The sequence below is a fragment of the Drosophila montana genome, unplaced genomic scaffold (genome assembly GCF_035044405.1).
Source record: "Drosophila montana isolate Dmon_TW-CO22-7 unplaced genomic scaffold, ASM3504440v1 contig_203_1, whole genome shotgun sequence".
In the NCBI taxonomy this organism is placed as follows: Eukaryota; Metazoa; Arthropoda; class Insecta; order Diptera; family Drosophilidae; genus Drosophila; species Drosophila montana.
This window is the reverse complement of record NW_026996956.1, coordinates 733,388-754,984: the sequence shown is the minus strand read 5'-3', so window position 1 is coordinate 754,984 and position 21,597 is coordinate 733,388. Positions and strand designations below refer to the sequence as shown.

The following is a 21,597-nucleotide window of genomic DNA, read 5'->3' as shown; positions in this document are numbered from 1 at the left end:
GAAAGGTTTCAGTATCGATGCTTTAACACACTGCTGCTGACGTTTGACAGTACAACTACACGAAATATAAAACAAAAAATTTTACGAGTAAGAGCATAAAACATATAATACTTGGATCAAAATTGTTTAAACAAAGGAGCTGCCCAAAAGGAGCACAAAAATGACACGTAAGTAGGCAGACGGTGAACTTCGTTCTTCATTTCTTTGTTTTCGGTTGTTGTTTATTGTGGATTTATTGGATACATCAAACGGTTGTATATATTTTAAAATAACTACCAAGCTACAAAAATTTGTATTATGATTTGATTACCTTAATATTGGCGCATGATTATCGATTTATAGACCTGTGACGCCTGTATATAGATGTATAGCGTATATAGTATACACGCATAGCGTGTATGCTTCTAACCTCTCTACCTAAACTAGAACAAATTAGCATGCGTAACTAAACGGAAAGTCTGTGATCTTTTTACATATAAAGTTATTGTAAATTAGATAATAATTCTTAGTCCTTCTACAGGTGGCAATCAGCGAGACCTGGCGCGCGCCAAAAACCAAAAAAAGTTGGCTGAACAGACCAAAGGCAAGCGCACTGATAGCCTCACGGTAGAACAACGCAAAGCCCGGTAAGTAGGAAGTTGCCTTAGAGGCTGTACGACCGTCTACAATATTAACAATATTTTATAGGGACGCTGAAGTAATGCGAGAGAAGCAAAAGAAAAAAGAGGAGGACGCGGCGGCTGCTGCTGCTGCTTCTGGCAAGAGCAAATAAAAACGTTAATTCCAGTACCAGCTCGAACAGCGTGCATCCGTGCAATCTTTGTAGGTCACACAAAATTTTTGTTAGGCATAGTCAGTTTTAAAACAAAGCAAAGCAAAAGCAGCAGTCGCAATCCGGAGGCAGCGATCGAGGCCAGCGATCGACTCCAGGATAGTCAATGTCAAATCAAATTGGTTAAATTGCGCAAAAAAGTGAATTACAAGCTACAAAGCAGACGTATATCAATAACTACGCATCCCTAGAGAGGACACACACAAAGAAGGGCTCGTTTTCTTTAATGTTACGCTATACTGCTGAACAATTAATAATCTTAATTATTTCTCTATATACCTGACTAAATTATTTACTGTAAAATATATAAATTTTCAAATAAAACATAATATACAGCCAAAACAACCAGTACATTGCTAAATATTATGTCTTATTATTTTTTTCGAAAATATATATAGTATTATAGTATATCTGTAAGTAAATAGTGTCTAAATTGATAATTCGTGGTCGAGTGAGAAAAACAGATTGAAATTCTATACTAAATAAAGCAACCAGATCCTATATGTACCTTCGTATATCTTGTTTAGCACGTACTTGTCTTGTTAAGCTTTAATTAAGACTGTCTACGATAAGAGAGTATTGCATTTCATATTATAAGTCCACGTTGAGCTTAAAAATAATTAATTACGTATTATATTATATGAAATAAATCGGTAAGACTCTAAGACTTGTAAAGCTGCAAAGTGGGCCTCAATAACGAAATATATGTTATAATCGTATGTTATATCCCCTTATGTGAAAAATTGTGTTAATGCAACATAAGGTCTTCTGTTTTAATTGTTGAAATATGCAAATCTTAGAATACAACGCTGAATAAAAATGTCGCTGGCTTATAGTGACCTAATTGGTGTCCCCGAAAAAAAAGGTTCTCAGTAAATGCTTATCAAGTCCCAATAGTCTTATTCATCTGCTTAGACTATATTTGTGTATTACTTGTTGTAAAGGGCTCCGCTAGCTATCGAGCGTTCCACAAAAAAAGTAAGTTGACCTTTTGATCTGATGATTTTGATCAAGAGAAACAAATTATTATGTTACATCTCAAATTTACTCTTAAAGCGGAAAAGAAAGGAGAAATATAACTCTATTTTCCGTTTTATTTCACCGAGGTTCACTATTGTCTATAATGATTCAAGCAAGAAAATAAATACATCCTAGGTAGCCTATTTTTTAATACCCTCGACATCATATTAATTAACCGAGTCATAATGGGAATACTCGAGTATATTGTAATTTAATCTTAGACAATCTAAACTGACGATTTTTTATGCAGATACTAACTTATTTTATTTAGTATATTGAGTTGACTTCTATTGTACATATACCATATGCACTTAGAATTTGGATTTGTATATGCTACCTTTTGATAGTTTGAACATTGCTACCCATTTGAAGGCATTTCATGGGTATAGGGTATAAAGAAAAAGAGAATCACTATCGATGTGCTCCGGTGAACTTCCCAGGAGATTTTATTTTGCGACCTGAAGCTTAGCACAAATTTACATACAATTGATCATTTTTGGGTCAAGCAATAAAAAGTAGGTATCCTCACAATGCCGAAGATTGAATACTCTTGCAAAAATATATATATAATGCGAAATATATTTAATTACTTGGCCACACGTACAACAACATTAGCTAAGTAATACAGTCTGATACATAACTCATTTCATTAAGCTATGCGGAAAAGAAGTCAATATTTTATACCGATACAAATATGACATAGTGCCTTATGTCGGCCGATATACGTACATATGTACTGAAAGGGGTTTGCCTAAAAACATGTTGTTCTGATCAAGAAATTAACGCTTAATTAACTAGCAACAAACAAAGTATACCGACTCATCAAGATATGAAAAGTACAAAAAATGAGAATAAAAATAGAAATGGAAGGAAAGTAGTAAGCTGCCCACAAACTCTCTCCAATGGAAAAGGAACCAAACTGCCAATAAGTTGAATCTAGGCATTTACCATTTGTACACATAGGTGAAATGGCCAAAAAACAAAGTAGAAACCACTAACTGGCAAGCAGACCACTAACCAAAAATGGGCGACTGCCGAGCGTGTTGGCATCATATCTATGGCGCGTATCTTAAATGACTAGTCTTCATACCATGGGGTACGGATGCTGGGACGGAGAGTGGGGCTGCAGTTGGTACAGGATGGCGTGCGAGACGCTCATGTGCAGCAGACTTCTTAGAAATCCAATGACAACAACAACAACAACTATGACCGGCGGCCCAAGTAATGAGCGAGTTTAAATGATTTGTTGGAACTTCTAGTGCAAAACGTTGTAACTGATACCGTCGAACAAACAAACAAAGGTTCAATGTTAAGTTTTTGGTTTTCTGTTTGATAATATTATGGAGGAGACGCGCGCACAGAAAAACAAAGAGCAAAATAACAGGTTTTTAGATTTACAAGCTCCCAACGCAGAGAAAGCTCCTCAACGAAAGCTTAAGCAATAGCAAGCAACCTTTAGTTTCAGAACTTTTCTACGCCACAGAAAAAACTTAATCAACGCAGCGGTCCGCGTCACAGCAGCCAACATTGAGAGCGATTGCCGTTGCTGTCAATCGCCTCTCTATGCGACTCGCATGAGCAGCGCGCGGTTTCAGTCGCTACGTGAAACTCGCCGCAACCACAACATAAACGCGCGCAAAAACCGAGCCAAACGCCGTGTTAAAATAAAAGCAGGCATACGATCAAATATTCTGAATACATGAAAATAATTAATTGTCATTAATTGTGGGTGCAAATAGGCTTTCAATAAAAAGTAAAGTGCGCGCAAAAGTAGAAAGTGTAAGTGAAATTGAAATTGGCATTCTGCCGACATATTTGGCAGCATTTAATGCGGATGGATAATGCTAATTCAAATGCCAAGTGTCTGACATTATCAGCAGCCAATTGGCAAGCGAATGCAACTGCCATTTCAAAGTATATGTATATAGTCTTTGCCTTCGTGCCTGGGCATTGGGCAGCTTGATCGATCGATCGATTGCCAAATGCAAATCAAGTGATAAACGATCGCCACGAAATTGAAATAACAGGCGTACAGCTTTTGGTTGGTGGGGGAACCGAGCTACCCGAGTTCCTAGTCCCAATACCCCAGCTGTTTGAGTCTGAGGCGATCGTCTGCCGTTGACAGTCGCAAGTCGCAGAGGCAGTCGTGTTTTTCTTTTTATTATTTATACAAAATATATTCAATTTCATTTAGCTGTCGTTGTCGTTCAAGTTGTCTGTGTTGTTGTTCTTGTTGTTTTCGTCGTCGACAGCAATTTCAATATTCAAATGATCCAATGATCACTTGACTTCGACTTCGGCACGATCGCGTTTCAAAGCTCATCTATTTCTGAGCGCCTGCAACAGCAACCCGACAAATTATAATTAATACGCTGAGCAAAACAAACCAAACAGCCACAATTAAATGTTATTACTAATAATACCTACTGATTGTTTTGACTCCCGTTTGGGATCTGATCGTGCAATTGCGGCTGACCCAATTTGTTGACGGCATTGATGAAAAATTATGAGCACAACAAAAGTTTGTTTGTTTATTTTTTTTGAAAATTTTTTTTTGCTTTTGCAACTGTGCTCCATATAGACATGGATATATGTACATATTTACTATGCATATACTATATAAAGTCTGTTATGTATTTCCTTTGCTCTGAGCTCAACTGTAGCTCTGCTGCAGTGCCCGACATGATGTCAGCTTCATCTCCCACTGCCTGAGAACGTGTTGACATTGAATTTAGCATCGACAACCTGTAATGCTGAAAGTTATTTTTGGGCATGCGAGCTGAAAACGTCTCTGGACCTCAAGATCTCCGACTAAAAACAGAACACAAATATGAAACATATGTTAAAGCGTTTAAAATAATGCACATCATATCGAATTTACAAATAAACCCAACTTGTGTGAAAACTGCTTGAAAAGTACAGTGGCCTGCATGGGCGTATACGCATTATTTGCATAAATTATAATTTTTGGCAAACGATTTGAGCTACTTTTTAGATATGCTAGTCAGCTGTGCCCAATAAAAATCACATTCATGCCCAATAAGAAGCGACGAGCCCAGAATAAAGTCGTACCAGATTCATGTGTGACAAAGATTTTATATAAATAGTGTATATTTCTTTATTTTTGTTGCTACGGACAAAAAAATAGTACTATAATTAATTTAATCTAAAATCGCCGGACGTACATCAATTAAGGGCAACTACAACGTACCATTGGGTTCCCTTTTAAGTTAAATTATGCATACACATTAAAAACTAATGAACATGAAATAAAAACAAAGCAAAAAGTTTACGTTTATTGACTATAGATTGCCCTGTACTGTAGGGCATATCTAGTTGCGAGCCGGTTTTGAAGAGAACTGGTCCAAACCCGGAATTCCACCTTAATATTTAATATGAACCGTGTCCCAAGCCATACCAGTTGCCCAAAAAACAGTTGAACGAAACCCGAACATAGCTTTTGGGGTATAAAAAACTCGAAAGCCAATCAGTGCATTATATAACCATATTGAGTAGGGATTAAATTTATCCCCTTGCTTATCTATGAAAATTAAATATAGAATTGTTCCATTCACATTTTAAAATAAAAATGTATTTGAAACTTATGGTTCGTCAATTATTGTTTTGGTTGCAGCTTATATATCCGAGAACCAATGTAATTTGGGCTGCAGTTAATCGTCTGGAAAGTCAAAATATCTAATTTTCTGATATAGAATCATCGAAATGATTGTTAGTTTCAGGTTTTAAATTTAAGTTTTCAAAAAATATGAAATCTGATCAGCATAACAAAATCAAAAACAAAGATACCCATGAGTTATATAATATATATAATAGGGATTTTGATGTACCAACTGAAAATACCCGTTCAAACATTACTTATGCAGTGAATGCCCCTTAAAATCTCAAAAGAAAGAGCAACAAAACGTGAAGGTTAAAATTTACAAGGCAATCAGGCACGCAACAAGATAAAATAGCGGAATACTAAATGGAATACATTTCTAGAAAAATGTTCTAATGCCATAAACGAGAGAGCCGCACACCTTCATACTTATATAGGAGTAGGCGTTGACTTTGGCACAGTGGTACACGAACATCTTGAAGGGGAAATAAATCACGAACATATATACCAACTTTTTTGGAAAAAAGGTTTTTTGATAATCATTTATAAATTGATGTAAAATAAATGTATTTTTAAATTCATCTGTCACCGACAAAACTATATGGCAAGCACTTTTTAGATTCACATTTTATTGTTGTATGCATTGATTAAGCCCATAGTGTCAGATACTTACATTACACACATCTCTGAGGTAGCTGCCCCGACTGCCCGAGCCAACAGAGGCCGACTAAAATCATATTATTTTTTCTAAAATATATAGATTTTTAGAGATCGCAATTCTCGCGACCTTGTAGACTATTTATAATTCATTTTGTATTTGTGCGCTTGCTCGTTTCTCAAATGAATCATTTTTATGGCAGTTTTTTATATCATGTTTTCTCTCATAGGTTTCTCACTTTCGCTTGAGCACAAAGCGAAAGGAAAATCTAAGAGAATTATATTAGATTTAGTTGTTGGACGCGTTCAATGTCTGTTCATGACCATGATGTTGATGTTGACAGCAGTCTATTGCGATACACATACGCACAGCATTAAGCTAGATACGCGCCAAAATGTATCTCAAAGATACATAGCGCCATGTGCGTGTGCTAAAAGTTTATATGAATAACGTTCGTTCACCCAGCAACTTCAAAGGCGGCTATCGAGTAATGCAGCTGCAACCATTTTAATTGATATATACTTGTGGCATTTACCAGTCAAGTGATTGAAAGCCTCAAGCGGAAAGACTAACAAACAATCAACGTATATAGGAAAATTATCATTCCCAAAAGCCAAGTCACAATTCGAGTTTTGGTAAAAACAAAAATATACACATATATATATATACATAAAAAAAAGAAAACAAAAACTCGCCGCGTGCTTTTAACTTGTCAAATTTGGTAGAACGATTTTTGACCGGTTTGCCAGGGCTCAACGGATGGAAACATGTGCGCCCACTAGCCACCACAGATTGAGCAATTTTAGGCTACACCGAATCCCAATTGAAGAACAGATACAATAAGCTTTTGTATGTATTGTGTAGCGCGTAAAAAGTAGCACAAAAAATGTCAAATTTAATTAAGCGTCGATGCGCAAACAAATTGTGTGAGAGGCGGAGGGCGCCTCGGGTCAAACAAAAGTTCGGCAAAGTTTAAAGTGAGCAACAACACGGTAGATGATTAAAAGATAAATAACAAATAGATGCATTCAACTACAAGATAATAAAACTGAACACGTGCTCTAGCTGCACAAGCAAATTATGCTTTACGCCTTTCTCGTATTGATTTGTGGAACTTGATTAACCCATATAGGTAGAGGCTTTCGTTTTTTATCTGCCCGCTGGATTTAAAATCAGAGCACTTGACATGATTTATATTGACAATATGCGTTTCACGGCTTTCACTGCGGGTGGTTTTTGTTTAGTCGTTAGGCCAATAAGTCACGATTGACTACCATGATAAACATGCTTTACCTTTTCAATTATTAACATTTTAATGGGACACATCAAGATGCAACTAAAGTATATGTTTCTTGCATCTAGAAACTGCCGCCTGGACAGAAATATTTCCAATTCTTTCCAGATTTTTTAAGCCTGCGATATGGATTCATATAAATTGTACAACATATGTGAAGACATACAGTATTGCAAAAGAGTTAAATTATCAGATAACTGTGAATTATTATCTTGAAGCAGCTGTGATATTTTGTCATAAATATAAGGTTTTTAAAGCAAAATATACATTTTTAAAAAATAGCTCTCTCATTTACAATACCTTACTTAATACAAGTCAAAACTTTAAAACATTGGTTTGGAATTGTTATTTTTATTTTAAGACCGAAAATGTATAAATGTATAACATGCATATTGAGCTCAATCTTGGCTTTAAGTTTTAGTTCAATTATTTAAGGTCTTGTACTTAATATTTTGTGCCTTATTCAGAACAGTCTGCTGAAATCTAGTAAGAAATAGAAATAATTCTGATTCATATTTTAAAATTAATAATTCAAGGAACTAACTGATAAATGTGTCTTTCGATCACTTAACACAAAAAATCATTTCGGTAGCTGCATATTCTTAAAAGCTACATCTGTTTGCCTTCTCTTCTGCAACTTTAAAGACATGCATCTTTACAGGCCACTTGCATTCGCTCCACTCGCTTTCAAGCACTTTTAGCTGGCAGCCTTTCACAATTTTCGACATTCAGCAGCATTTTCTCTGCTGCAGCTAAAAAGCGCGTGGGTGGGAACTTCAACACGTTGCACTATGACAATCGCGCAACCAGTTGCACTTGTCAAACACTTGCCAACTGAAGCCCACATAATCATCGAAGCCGCCGCGGAAATTCTTCAGAAAAGTCGCTAGCGAGTCGCCAGTGTGCCGCGTTCGTGTCCGCCTACGCGTTCGCTTGAACTTGACTCAGTTTGAGCTTTGTAAGCAGCTTATGACCACATACCAGCTGGCAGCACATTTTAATTGTATGCAAGCGGAAGTTAACGTCACTATTAGATTTTAATGTGGTTATTACTGGGGCTTTTAGCAGATGGATTCGCCTGGAAAACGTGGCGCACCACCATTGCTCAACTGATAGCGAGATGTATGCTGCCCATCGAGAGCACTTAGGTGTTCCGCCACCTAGACAGTCGTGTGTGGGTTCACATAGTTGGCATGCCACAATTCCAGTGGATATGGGTTGTCTCACAGTCTAGCTAATTGGCCGCATTAAGAGCTTCAAGTGCTGTACTCCGGTATTACAGTATCCAGCACAGTCTTTGGTATCGGGCATTTAGAGCAATCTCTCTTGCCACATACGAAGCGTATCATATGACAATAGACATGGCAAACTTTTGCGTTTTGTAATTGTATATAGAAGCCATAGAAGGTCTGTGGCAACTGCGCATATTAATTTCATCAAATTCAATTTATTCACTACTTAAACAATTAAATTATTAGGCCGAAGACGCGTGCGAAACGCGTTGAAAACGCGCCACATGTCTGATTTATTTTAAAACCGCTCACAGATCTCACTAATATACCCAACTATAGCGCAACGTGCTTGATATGTATGTGCCAATAAAATGTTTACTCTCATTTATGCGACAGCCCTTCCTCTCCCCTTCTCTATTCTATTTAATTGCGTAATTTGTTTAGTGTGTTTACTCTTGCTCTTTTTCAAGATTCTGTTTCGCATCTTCGCACGCTTTTGCGCTGTTCGCTTTTGAGCTTTTGAGCTATCTCGCATCTGTTTTTTTTTTTTGGGAGGTTTTTTTATACCCATTGAAAATTGGAATGGTTCTGCTATAATGCTATAATTGTGTTGATCTCAGAGCCTATAAAAGCCAAAAACTTGAAGTTCATAACTTAAATTTTCCTATTGCTCACTTTGATTAGCCCGTTTCCACGAAAACGATATTTATTGGTGTTTGTTTAACCATTTTTCGGGACTATATGAGCTAGAAATACCAAATTTGGTATACAATTAGATTCCCATACAATATATAAACATGCAGAATATTTAGCATATAACACACTTGCATATAACACACTATAAAATAAACTCTATTTTAAACAATATTTATAAGTTTGATTTGATTTGAGGAAAAAACAAATGCCTCGATAACTAACTTACTGTCTAAGCAACATTAATACTAGGGGTTATCATATTGCAATTTTATTTAAAGTTTAAAACTTTAAAAATAAGTAAACGAGTTTATTTACGGATGGGTCTAAAACAAGGAAAAATTCAACTTCTCTTTAAATAACTAAACAAAATTCTTTAAGTAGGATGACTAAGAGTTAAGAGACTTAGGTCATCATTCTCTGCCCCTTCATTCATATTTATTTAGACCATTTTTTGTTTTTTTTTTTGTTGGTGAGGTGTGAAGAAACGTGAACGCAACGGAAATTTGCTTAACTGAATTTACGGCCAGCTGGCAAAAGAGATTGGTACTTACAAAGAAATATAAATTCAATAGTTCCTGATCTTAGACTTGAACCGTTTTGTAAAGTGTTTTCGATGTATGACAAGACATTTTGGCGTGTGATTATCTCATCATCGACGTCGCATTGCCGCAGGCCCAAACTTGTTAGGCGGCACATTCAAGCTGTAGCTATGCATCCGATAGATACGAACCGGCTAAATTTGAATTTGCATGTGCCAACATCAAATTGGAGCTGCCGTTGTCGGCGTTGCATGTTAAGCGTTTGATTAATTTAATGACAATGCCCGTAGGCTGCAATCGATGATGCATAGCTTAAATGTATCTGTGTGTAGTTGTTGTATGTATGTGTTGTGTGTGTGTGTGTGTGTATCTCATGTGGATGATATCAGCTTTCCAAAACTCCTGCAAGCAAATTGGCGCTGTTCAATTGATTTAGTATACAATTTCAAGAGAAAACATTGTAAGCGTTGCTTCAGCGTCTTTGCCACGGAGATTTGTGTTCAATTTGTTGATTTATTCCATAGCTATATTTAACAATTTGATATACCCAGATAGTACATACTAAACACATATCTATTGTGTACAAAAACATTTGAATATTTCAGGCGCTTTTGTTGTTGTGCTTTTTCTAATTTTAAACGAGATTTGTTTTATAAACAATTTGAGCTGGCCAAATGTTCGTGCGATGGTTGACGTCACAGAAGTCTGTTTTCTCCTTACCTTTGGCCATAGACAATGAAGTCAAGGTGTAAGCAACAGACATGCCATAAATACTTGCGGTTGGTAAGACTGCTGCAAAAACAAACGTCGTATATTTATTTGTTGTCGCGGACGGCAGATAAGATACGTGAAATTGGCCAAAGCAAACGACGTGTTGCTAATGCATCTGAAAATTGCAACACCACCTCTTTAATTTTATGATGCTGACAAACAGTTCAGCGAACCTAAATATAAATAACGTTAATGGTAGGGATTTACCTTTTTGTAGAAGAAAATATCTAAAGAAACTACATCTAATATGATATTCCCTGCAACAAAATTCGAGTAATTAAATTATATGTTTTTTAATAAATGCGCGACTTAAAAATAAAAAAGGAAAACATTTGTTTTTTGTTTTATAACTCGAGCTCCGTTGCGTACATATATACAAATTTTTCGTTTTAATTTTTTTTAAAACAAGAGTTTTTCTTATTTCAGATTATTTTCTCTTATATTTCTTGTACCTGAAGTTTCAGCAGTTCGTCTTGTAACAGGTACGCGTGTGAAGAATTGCAACTACTTAATTCCATGTTAATCCAACTTAATTTTAGTCGAATTTTCTTGAAGTAAATGAACATAAATTAAACTGGTTATTGCCGTTATGGTTTGAATACCTTTAATAAATTGTTGTTTTTTCTTTAATATTTATTTTCAGTTAATTTATAAATCTCATTCAAAATGCCGAAGCCACTTGTTAACTCCTGCTGCTTGTGCCAGTCGACACGCAATGGCTCAGTCATATCCGGAGTCTTGGCCATTGTGCTATCCATTATCACGATAATTGTGATATTCACAACACGTGTGCATTTCAAGACAATTATCTTCGATTTTATACCAAACGATATAGTAAAAATCATATTGGTGATAAATCTATGCATGACAATATTAATTTCATTGCTAATGATCGCTGGTGTTCTCAAAGTGCGTATATATATCCTGATATAAATTATACCAGTTATATTTACATACATATTTTTACAGCGCAATCATTACCTGATGGTTCCTTGGGTGGTGCTGGGCATAATGATTGCCATTGGCCTGCTGATATCTGTAATCTACACGGGCGTCGTCTTCTTCATCGATGGTTTTGTACTCACTGGCGTTCTGTGGCTGATCTTCGGCCTGATTTGTTGTGGTAAGTGCATATCCACACAAGCCTATAGTGGCTTCTACTTGTGCGGTTTTTAGCACCGGATGGCGTTTAATGCCAGCCGTTTTTAATTTATTGACGCATTTATCATGCGCCGATTACCTGCATGTTGAAAGCTAGTGACGGCAGGGACGGAGGAGTTCAGTCTGCTGAGAAATGAGGCGCGAAGTGCTTGCCACGCAATAAGTTTGGCTGCCAAATGGCAAACATAAACGGCATGTGTGGCAGAACAGTAGACATTCGCAAATAAAAGACACAAAGCTGTTAGGTTGTATTAATTGTCTGACTTTCATCCTTCGAGTAAGGGCAAAACTTTTCCAGTAATTTAAATAAAATAAAAACTACAATTGAATTATTTTCAATATTTGCAATTAAACAACACATTGCAGTCCAGTTATTTTAATTTGTATTATTCCCCGAGTTATGGACACATCTTATTATCCCCCTTCTTATTCTTGCATGCTTTCTATGCACTAATTTTTACAAATTTTCGATAAATTCTATTTCGGGGAACGAAAGAGTGTTACTTGAATTTTGCACTTTAATCGATTATCCTCATCACTGAATACAAATATGAATTGACCCAATTTATTTTGCATGTCATGTAAATGCCGTATCAGACGAACGCTGGCTTCCTAATAGCTATGGTTCAGTTCAATTATAATTTACTAATTTACATCTGCCAAATTAAAGAAACTCAATATTTCATATTTTGAGATTACCACTAAATAATGTCCTAGTGAAAATCGACCAGCATACGCATTCAGCCTCATTAAATTAAATTTTTAATGTTAGCATTTGTTATATTGTAACATTGTGCGCGCCTGAAGGTATGCTTTTAGTTAAACTTATATTGCATTACTCAGTATAGCGCAAACCCATCTATTTGTAGAATTCTGAAACAGACACATGTAACTAAATATGTTCATATTTTTCAGCTGTGCTCACATATTGTTGGTGCGTCGTCTATAGCGAGTACGCCAATCTAGCCGAGGAAAGCGAACGTGGACGTTACAACAAGCAGCCCTATCGTCGTTGATTCCCCTCTCGCACTATCCAGACACGGCTGATACACCACATACATCTTATCTGTTAGTTGATAATACTAAAACTGCTTATGTTCGTAATTAGCTCATATGTTTAACTAATAATTTTAATTTAATTATTTAAAAATGCGTGCCCAATTTGGCATATACGAATACATATAGTTTAAGTAAATAAAATTTATGGGGCCCGTAGTAAGTGCAATCGAATTACTTAACATTTACAATTATTTAGCATCACTGTCCACTAATTTTTGTTGTAATTTTAACATAATTTTTGTATTGAGAAAGTAATTTTGTTAACAAGTAAATAAAACAATATAAAATGCGAGAGTGTATGAGGTCATTGTGGGTTTATTATGTCTTCTCCCACATTTTCTGCTTTTTTTATTTCAAAATAGATATTTTTCTCTCAAAGTCTATCAAAATTGTAAATTAACTAAAATATATGTATGTGGGTGTAGTAAAGTATTGAGTGGGCGTGTGTGTCTTGTAAATAGCTAATTAAATGTGTTTACAGTTCATTTCGCGAATACTTAGGCTTGAGCTCCTCGATACGCTTAATAAAATCTGATTTCTCAAGACAACCGTCACAGCTCTCATCCCAGTCATTGAGGATCTTCTTCAGATCGCGAACTTTCAGTTTCTTGAGATCCACACTATTCAAATCAATTTGTTTCTCTGTACAATTAAATGTAGATATAGAAATATATCAACGACGCCATCAACTACGGGAAAATTACATACCGTATCGCAAATCGCAAATTTGTGCATCCTTCTTTTTCAGTTTCTCACAGACTTTCTCCGCTGGCATTGACCAGCTCAGTGGCTTGCTCAGTTCATTTAATATTCCTGTGGCAGACTCCTCAAGACCGCCCAGGTAGTAGCACTACGTGGTTCAAAAAATATATACGTGTTTTATTGATAGATTGGTTAGACAACCTGTTTACCGGCATATTGGCCTTGAGCTACTCACAAATCTGTGCTCCTTGTTTTTCTGTGTCTTGCAGTACTTCTTGAATTCTGTTTCAATCAATTTGTAATCCTTCTTTGTCGCGTCGTCCAGTGTGTCGGCAAAACGTTTGACAGTCTTCACGCAAACTGTAATTAAGTGTCAGTGAAAATCTGTTCTAGAACAGTTTATACATACGTGGCCATCAACGGCACATTTACACCTATGTACGCACCTTCGCAGTCATCTTCTTTGAGCGCCAGCGCCGTCTGAGCGACGCCAACTATGAAACAGATCATGAGTACTATATGTGACGTGTTCATTTTGCACCACTTTTGAATTCTTTGATTTAATAAATTGGTTTTTGTTAAATGCTCCACGTTAGTTTGCCAGCCAACTTGTTAGCTCTTGTGTTCTTAACGGTGTGACCAGTTTGTGAAAAAGCATTAATACCACATTTCTGACGGAAAATGAAAAAAAAGATACCATAAATTTTAGTATTGTTCCCGCTTAAAAAAAAGGTCCAAGTGTGACCAGTGTTCGCTAAATCTTGAGAATATGTTTCCGGAGGCGGAAAGTATCAATAACTAAGTAATAGCACTAACCAAAAAACATATAGATGGGACATGCCGTAGGAAAGTTTTGGTCACCAAAAAAAATATGCATCTGGTCCAACGAGCGAGTAAGATATACATATGACATCTTTTGATCGCTCACACTACAGGAAACTCCTTTGGCTTACTCTCTTCCATATGATTTGTGCGATAGAACGGCATCGCTGTTTATTTTTATCTCGCTCGCACTTACTCTCAATGCTCTCTTTATGCCTAGGTACCGTTTAAATGTTTGTGTGTGCATGTGTCCGCACAAGCAAAAATGCCCACAAATTAAATTTTTGTCAAAAGTCGGTGGCATTTCTTCCCTTTTGAGGGGACGAGTAATATGAAATAATGAAAGGGTTTGCCAAGTCGATGCGAAATTCTTTAATTTTAGCTCGTTATTGTTGGAAAGGGTACCTAAGCGTTGGCATGTGTGCATTTAAAAGTTTTTGGACTTGCTATTTACGCATACTTGCGTATTTTGTATATGAATAGAAGCATTTATGCGCATGTGTGCCTGTTGGTCCCTGCCTGCCTGTCCGATGCAAATTTGGAAATATTTTTGGACTTCTGAATTTCGAGCTCTACACACACACACAGACACAAATGTGTGTGAATGGGCTGATCATGGGTACGCTTTCCCATTAGAAAACACATTTCACACATTTTTCAAAAATGTCACATTTTTGAAAAATGTGTAAATTCGCCCCGAACAGTTCGTGTTTTTTGCGATGATTTATCGAGTTTTCTATCGATGTTGTGAACAATTTTAACATAAACCAGCTGAAATTGCAACGAAGGAAAGCGGTAACTTTAAATTATAATTTTAAATTTTAATAATCCCACAGTTTTTAACTTTTAAATTTGGCCAAATCCCGCAAAGAGTCAATTAAACGGAACCTCTACTTCGGGGCCGTATTATTTGAAGGAAATTTTGGAAGGAAACCTGTGCAGCGCTTATGTAAATTAAAGCAACTCGATCAGCTGTTTATTTAAATAAGTGGTACTTTTGCCACTCACATTTTACCGAAAACCAGTAGAACACCAATATGTGAAACTTGAAAGTGTGACATTTTAAAGCCCAGTAGAGAAAGGCTTTATTTAACAAATAAGACCAACCGTGCTTACAGTGCCAAGTTGAGTAAACTATCTGGCCGACTTAGATACATTTATCGCTTGACGAGCCATCTACCAATGTAAATTAAATACAATAACATGCAGTTAAAAACATAATAAAAATGAATAAACATATATATAAATTTTAAGCCGATCTTAATCTATGAGGTGCATTTTACCACTAACCATACAATGCATTGTATTTTACAGACTTTTTATTTATTTATTTAATCGATAGTGTAAAAACGAACATCTGCATATCTCGAAGTTACTGATAGTTCATAACTAGTAAACGCTTGTGTAGAAGAATTTACTCATATAACACTGTTGAAACATTTTTAATGTTTTATTATTTAAGATTTTAGTCAATATAACCAATTTTAAAATCGATTTCTCATGCAAGAGACATAGATTTTGACAAAAACTCATATCATTTTGGCCTTTTAGACAGGAAACTAAACAATTTCCCTAATAAATTTTATATTTCTTTAAATTTGTAATTAACAAAATATTAATAATAGTTTTTTGTGTATGTATGTAAATAAAGTTGCTTTTTCTTACAAACTATTGTCCATGATTGTTTAAATCAACCGATTTCATGAAATTTAATTTCTTAGTAAGTTTTCACAATAAACTTTTTATTTCAAAAAAAAAAGCTTGCGAGCTTGATTTTGTGAAATAGCTGAGTAGAGCTTTTGCACTATATAATTAAACGCTTCAAAGCAAGTACTTACTTGGTTTATTTGTTTGTCGAGCTTATAGTAGTTTGGGCAGTGGACAAAAATTGTTGTTAGCATTAAAGAATGTCTAACGAAAACAATGAATTTAATGCGGATGAATTGGAGGCACCCGTGTGGCTGGTTTCACAATTTTTAAAAAAAGTATTGACAAATAACTTAAAAGATGATCAGCTGGAAGTGTTGTACTATAAAATGTCTCCGGCCACTGTCAAGGGTGATCATTATGCCAGTGTTATGTTTAGAGTCTCTGTGGAATATATAATCCAAGCGGGCAAGAAGGCCGCCAAATCATTAATAATTAAGACAATGCCCGAATTGGAGGGCTTTAAGAAGGAACAACTGGGCGAATCACATATCTTCCAAACAGAGATTGGCATGTATACCGAAATACGGCCGAAGTTTGAGGCCATACTGCGAGAGGCATCCGATGATATATCGATTTATGCGCCTTGCCTATACTGCAGCTTGGAGCCGCGTCAGGTAATGATTTTTTAGCATCTGGTGCCCTTGGGCTACACTGTAGTGCGCGATCGGGAGCCAACGCTGGAGAAGGTAAAGTGCCCCTATTCCAAGCTGGCCAAGTGGCATGCCGTCAGCTACAAGTTACAAAAGGAGGAGCCAGCCATATTTGAAAAATTCAAATGCAGTTTAATGGAGCTACTCAAAATAATGGAGGATCCCTTTATGAACGGCATAGATTACTTTATAAGAATGCTGGATGAAGTGCCTGACTTGAGTGTCTATAAGCCACACTTTGAATAGATACGCAGTAATTACCAGGAAACGTTCAGAGCTCCTCTTGTGGAGCATCGCGAGAATCGCCAGGAAAATGGATACTATGTGCTATGCAACGGCGATCTTCACATTAGGAATATGATGTTCAATCATAATAAAGATAGTGGGATCCTAGAGCACTGCATGCTGCTGGATTTCCAGATGAGTAATGTGGGTCCCATGCCAAACGATATAATTTACTCAATCTATCAAATGCTATCGCCCGATCAACGCCAATATCATTGCAATGAGTTAATTGAGTTTTATTTTTCCAATTTTCTTAAAGAAAATAAAATATGTGGGCGAATTGTCTAATTTGGCCGAGTTTCACCGGCAGCTGTTTCGGCAAAGATACTTCGGTAAGTTAAGATTATATATATTTATATTTATACAGTTTTCAAAAATTCCATTTTCCCATTATAAAATGTTTCTGCTGACCACATTTTTGCCGTTGATGTATTGTGTTAAAAGAGGAAAGCAAAAGTCCGAGGATATGGTGGAAATGCGTTATAAAGACGACTGAAGACAGAGCTTTTATCGTATCGAGGGCTATGTGGAAGAAGTTCGAAAGCTTTTAAAAAGTTTTGAGCAGCAAGGTTATTTGAATAGAATTGGATCTGCTATAAATGTGCAATAAAAATTTGTTTCGCATCATTATTGCTTAGAATTTCGACAAACTTTATTAACTTCCTCTAGGTCAGGTACTTGAAGTCTATGTATCTTATCTAATCAATAAAAGGAGGTAGTACCTTGCAGTTGGTTGGAGCCAATTAGCTAATATTCTGTTCACAGTATACTAACAGATAAATGCATTTGGAAGGGTGCCTTTGACGACCGACCTCTAATTTTTTTATTAATTTTTGCTTGCAAGTTTAATGTAATTTGCCTTTGAGAATATTACAATATAATGTGTACTACTATTTTTTTGTATTATATTTATTATCTCTATATATAAAACTGTTTGTCCTGACTGACTGACTGACTGACTGACTGACTGACTGACTGACTGACTGACTGACTGACTGACTGACTGATTGGTGATCAACGCACAGCCCAAACCGTAAGAGCTAGGAAGCTGAAATTTTCACTGTAGCTACCTTATGTGATGTAGGTGCACGTTAAGACGTGGTTTCGGGAAATTCCACCCGCAAGTGTGGAAAAATCGCGAAAAATGTTTGTATGTAACTTTTTTGTTTACCATCCGATCGGCCTCAAACTTATTTTCAAAGATCTTTGTTCAAATTCATTTATGGGGTGTTTCACACTTTTTGAAAAATCCATTCCTCCTTGGTGGAAATGGAGGTCAAAGATTTTGTGGGTGACTTTTCGCACTCAAATTCATTTGCAGAGATCTATTAGAAAAATCATTTGAGACGTGTTTCACACTTTTCGCAGAATTCAAACTTCTTCGTGGGGAATGCGATTTAAAGATTTTTTGTGCGAAGCTTTAAGTTGTGTCCGATTTGCTTCAAACTTATTTTCAAAGCTCTCAATAACAACTTAATGAATACATATTTCGACGATTTGGAAAATTCCACCCGTAACAGTGGTAAATTGGCGGAAAACGGTTGTATGAAAGTTTTTTGTTTACCATCCGATCGGCCCCAAACTAATTTTCAAAGATCTATATTCAAATTCATTTGAGGGGTGTTTCACACTTTTTGAAAAATCCATCCCTCCTTGGTGCAAATAGAGGTCAAAGATTTGGTGGGTGACGTTTTGTGTTCAAATTTATTTCCAAAGATCTATAACAAAATCATTAGAGACGTGTTTCACATTTCTCGCAAAATCTAAACTCCTTCGGTGAAAATGCATTTTTAAGATTTTTTTGGTGAATTTTAAGAGTTTTCCGATTTGCATAAAAGTTGTTTGATTCCCGTCAGATCAGTTTTAAAATCATTTTCAAAGCTTTTTTGATTTTATAACATACGTGCCACGGGCAAGGCCGGGTTATACCCGCTAGTTATTATTATATTTATGCTTATTAGTATTTGTTATCGAATTATTCGACCCGGACCATCATGGACAAAATTGCACTTATATTCATGAAATATTGAAATTTTTGTTTTTTTAACGCGTTAACTGTTTACTCTCAGCATATGAACCCATTTTTACTGCATTTAAACCATACAAATGGTGTATTTCACAACAGGCTAACTGAGAGAAAAGAATTTCGTTCTGTTGATAGGTTATCGAAAGCTTTCGACAAAAACGCTTAAAAAGACATGTGCGCTAGCGAGAAGCTCATTATTAATAGTTTCGTTGACGAGTTCACTTCAAATACTTATTAAATATATAGTTATTGAGCAAACAAATATGGCAGCGACATCAAATGATAGCTTCAATGCCGATGAATTGGTGGCACCCGAGTGGCTAAACGCGCAGTTCTTTGAGGAAGTGCTTCGCAAACATGAAAAGGCACCAGAACTCGAGGTTGTGAATGTAAAGATGTCGCCAGCGAGTGGCAAAGGCGATCACTACGCAAGCGTCATGTTTCGTGGTAATGTTTCGTATACCACAAAAAAGGGCAAGTTCTTCAAGTCGCTAATCGTAAAGACAATGCCAGAGGAAGATGGGCACAAGAAGGAAATGCTGAGTGATTCCTATTTATTCGAGACCGAGATTGGCATGTACACCAAAGTGCTGCCCAGATTCGAGGAGATTCTTAAAGAGTCTGGTGATGAGACCAGGCTATGTGCACCTTGTCTCTATCACAGCCTTAAGCCACGACAAATCATGGTATTTGAGGATCTGGTGCCTCAAGGGTATACTGTTGTCAGGGATAGGAATGCTACTGTTGAGGAACTGAAGGGAGCATTAACGAAGCTAGCCAAATTGCACGCAGTTAGCTTTCAGGTTCTACATGAGGTAATACCTAACGCTTAAAAATTGAGAACAAACTAGTTAACATCTCTTTTATCTTAGACACCAGATTTTCTGGAAGAATTCAAACATGGCCTGTGCTCTATGCCGAACTTTATGAGTGATCCCTTCCTGACGACGGGCTTTGGTAATTTTCTGGAATTTCTTGATAAAAACCCAGAGTTTACCAAGTACAAGCCATACTTTGAGAGCATAGAGCATACTTATATGAAACGCTTCACTGATGTAATGGAAGAGTATCGTGAAAATCGTCAGCCCAATGGATACTATGTCTTATCCCATGGAGACTTTCATCTGCGTAACATGATGTTCAAGTACAACAATGAAGATAACAGTTTTGAGGATTGCATGCTACTTGATTATCAAATATGCAATATCTGCTCGATTACCATCGATGTTATATATTCTATTTATATGCTGATGGCTGCCGAGGATCGTCAGCACAACTGCGAAGAGCTAGTTAACTTTTATTTCTCCACTTTTGTTGATACATTAAAGAAAACTGGCTTCAAAGGCGAATTACCGAGCTTTGTAGAATTTCAGAAGCAAATGTCAAGTCATAAATTCTTTGGTAAGTTTGAATTTAGCTTAAAAATGCATCTTAAACATTAATATATGTAAAATGTGTGTATTTACAGACCTATTTCTTTTGTCAACATTTCTTCCGCTGATACATGGTGTTAGGTCCAATGCCTTTGATATACCTGACGTGATACAAAAGAATGAACTTCGAAAAAAGTTGTACTTCTTGGATGAATATGTCGAAGATGTTAGGTTTTTGTTAGCCAAATTCGAAAAATTGGGCTATTTTGATTGATTTGATAACATAATATACATAATACAAACAAATGCTTAAACCGTCTAACACAATAATTTTCCAGTTGTTCAGGGCATTCAATAGAAAATTTAAATGCGTAACTTAATATCAATGTATTTTCCTTCAAAACTGATAAACCTTTTCAGTTGAAACTATATGCAATCCGCTATCGCAGGCCTCTTTCAAAATACCAACGCATTTGGATCTGCTGATCAGTTTTACTGTAAAGTTTCATAAAAAGAGCAACCATAGACTGCTGTGAAAAAAAAAAATGTTCTGAAAGCTAATGATAATAAATAAAAGAGAGCAGACTACTTTTAAAACTGAGAGAGCTTTTATATATTGTTGCGTCGTGTTAAGAACCTCAATTTTAATTTCTATTAATGGACAATGTTTTAGAGATAAATCAGATTTATTTTCATCTGAGAATTGCTATCTGTCTAGTTGAGATTGGAACCGTTTGCCTAAAAACGGAATGAAAAACGCAATTATCTTGTATTTAGCCCGTATTAAGTACCTTACAGGTAAGTTAACTTTTTTATCAGCATAGTATTTGTTATAGTTGTATATGCAATTATTAAATCTAGTCCCGACTGAAATAATTTGCTTAACGTTTTTTTGATTTGTCACGGTGACACGTACTTTTATTGCTTATAAACAGTCATAAAACCGGTTATATAAATAGCAAATTCAATAATTATCAATTTGTAAAAGATAAGAGAAACCTGTGGAGATATAAAGAACAATCAGTTCCCAATAGTCTGGTATCAGTAGAAATATGTAATTATAAGTTAATTAAAAACAGATTACTTTCATTTAAATTAAAAACATATCCATATACATTTATAGAGTGTCAAAGTAGCCGAGATGCAGC

General features: G+C 36.0%; 5 protein-coding genes across 6 annotated transcripts; 4 read left to right on the top strand and 1 right to left on the bottom strand.

Annotated features, from left to right (window-relative positions):
• Positions 1-7: 7 nt before the first annotated feature.
• LOC135426508 (putative SERF-like protein) lies at positions 8-1,193 on the top strand. Its single transcript, XM_064679614.1, has 3 exons — positions 8-167; positions 521-626; positions 688-1,193. The coding sequence occupies exons 1-3, from the start codon at positions 161-163 to the stop codon at positions 770-772; spliced, it is 198 nt and encodes a 65-aa protein (XP_064535684.1). The 5' UTR covers positions 8-160; the 3' UTR covers positions 773-1,193.
• A 2,260-nt stretch (positions 1,194-3,453) lies between these two features.
• On the top strand, positions 3,454-13,180 carry LOC135426471 (uncharacterized). Of its 2 annotated transcripts, XM_064679569.1 has the most exons (5): positions 3,454-3,631; positions 11,088-11,143; positions 11,305-11,570; positions 11,631-11,784; positions 12,738-13,180. In XM_064679569.1, exons 3-5 carry the CDS (start codon positions 11,328-11,330, stop codon positions 12,836-12,838), a joined length of 498 nt encoding a protein of 165 aa, XP_064535639.1. In that variant the 5' UTR covers positions 3,454-3,631; positions 11,088-11,143; positions 11,305-11,327; the 3' UTR covers positions 12,839-13,180. The 2 variants fall into 2 exon arrangements, with proteins under 2 accessions (XP_064535639.1, XP_064535640.1); XM_064679570.1 differs by lacking the exon at positions 11,088-11,143.
• Positions 13,179-14,222, bottom strand: Manf (mesencephalic astrocyte-derived neurotrophic factor). Its single transcript, XM_064679568.1, has 4 exons — positions 14,030-14,222; positions 13,819-13,943; positions 13,590-13,731; positions 13,179-13,523 (listed from the first exon to the last, which is right to left on the bottom strand). Exons 1-4 carry the CDS (start codon positions 14,115-14,117, stop codon positions 13,357-13,359), a joined length of 522 nt encoding a protein of 173 aa, XP_064535638.1. The 5' UTR covers positions 14,118-14,222; the 3' UTR covers positions 13,179-13,356.
• Positions 14,223-16,293: 2,071 nt separating this feature from the next.
• On the top strand, positions 16,294-17,639 carry LOC135426494 (uncharacterized). Its single transcript, XM_064679598.1, has 3 exons — positions 16,294-16,729; positions 17,310-17,382; positions 17,495-17,639. The coding sequence occupies exons 1-3, from the start codon at positions 16,313-16,315 to the stop codon at positions 17,599-17,601; spliced, it is 597 nt and encodes a 198-aa protein (XP_064535668.1). The 5' UTR covers positions 16,294-16,312; the 3' UTR covers positions 17,602-17,639.
• A 1,637-nt stretch (positions 17,640-19,276) lies between these two features.
• LOC135426486 (uncharacterized) lies at positions 19,277-21,052 on the top strand. The gene is made up of 3 exons (XM_064679589.1): positions 19,277-19,891; positions 19,949-20,477; positions 20,545-21,052. Exons 1-3 carry the CDS (start codon positions 19,340-19,342, stop codon positions 20,721-20,723), a joined length of 1,260 nt encoding a protein of 419 aa, XP_064535659.1. The 5' UTR covers positions 19,277-19,339; the 3' UTR covers positions 20,724-21,052.
• Positions 21,053-21,597: the final 545 nt, after the last annotated feature.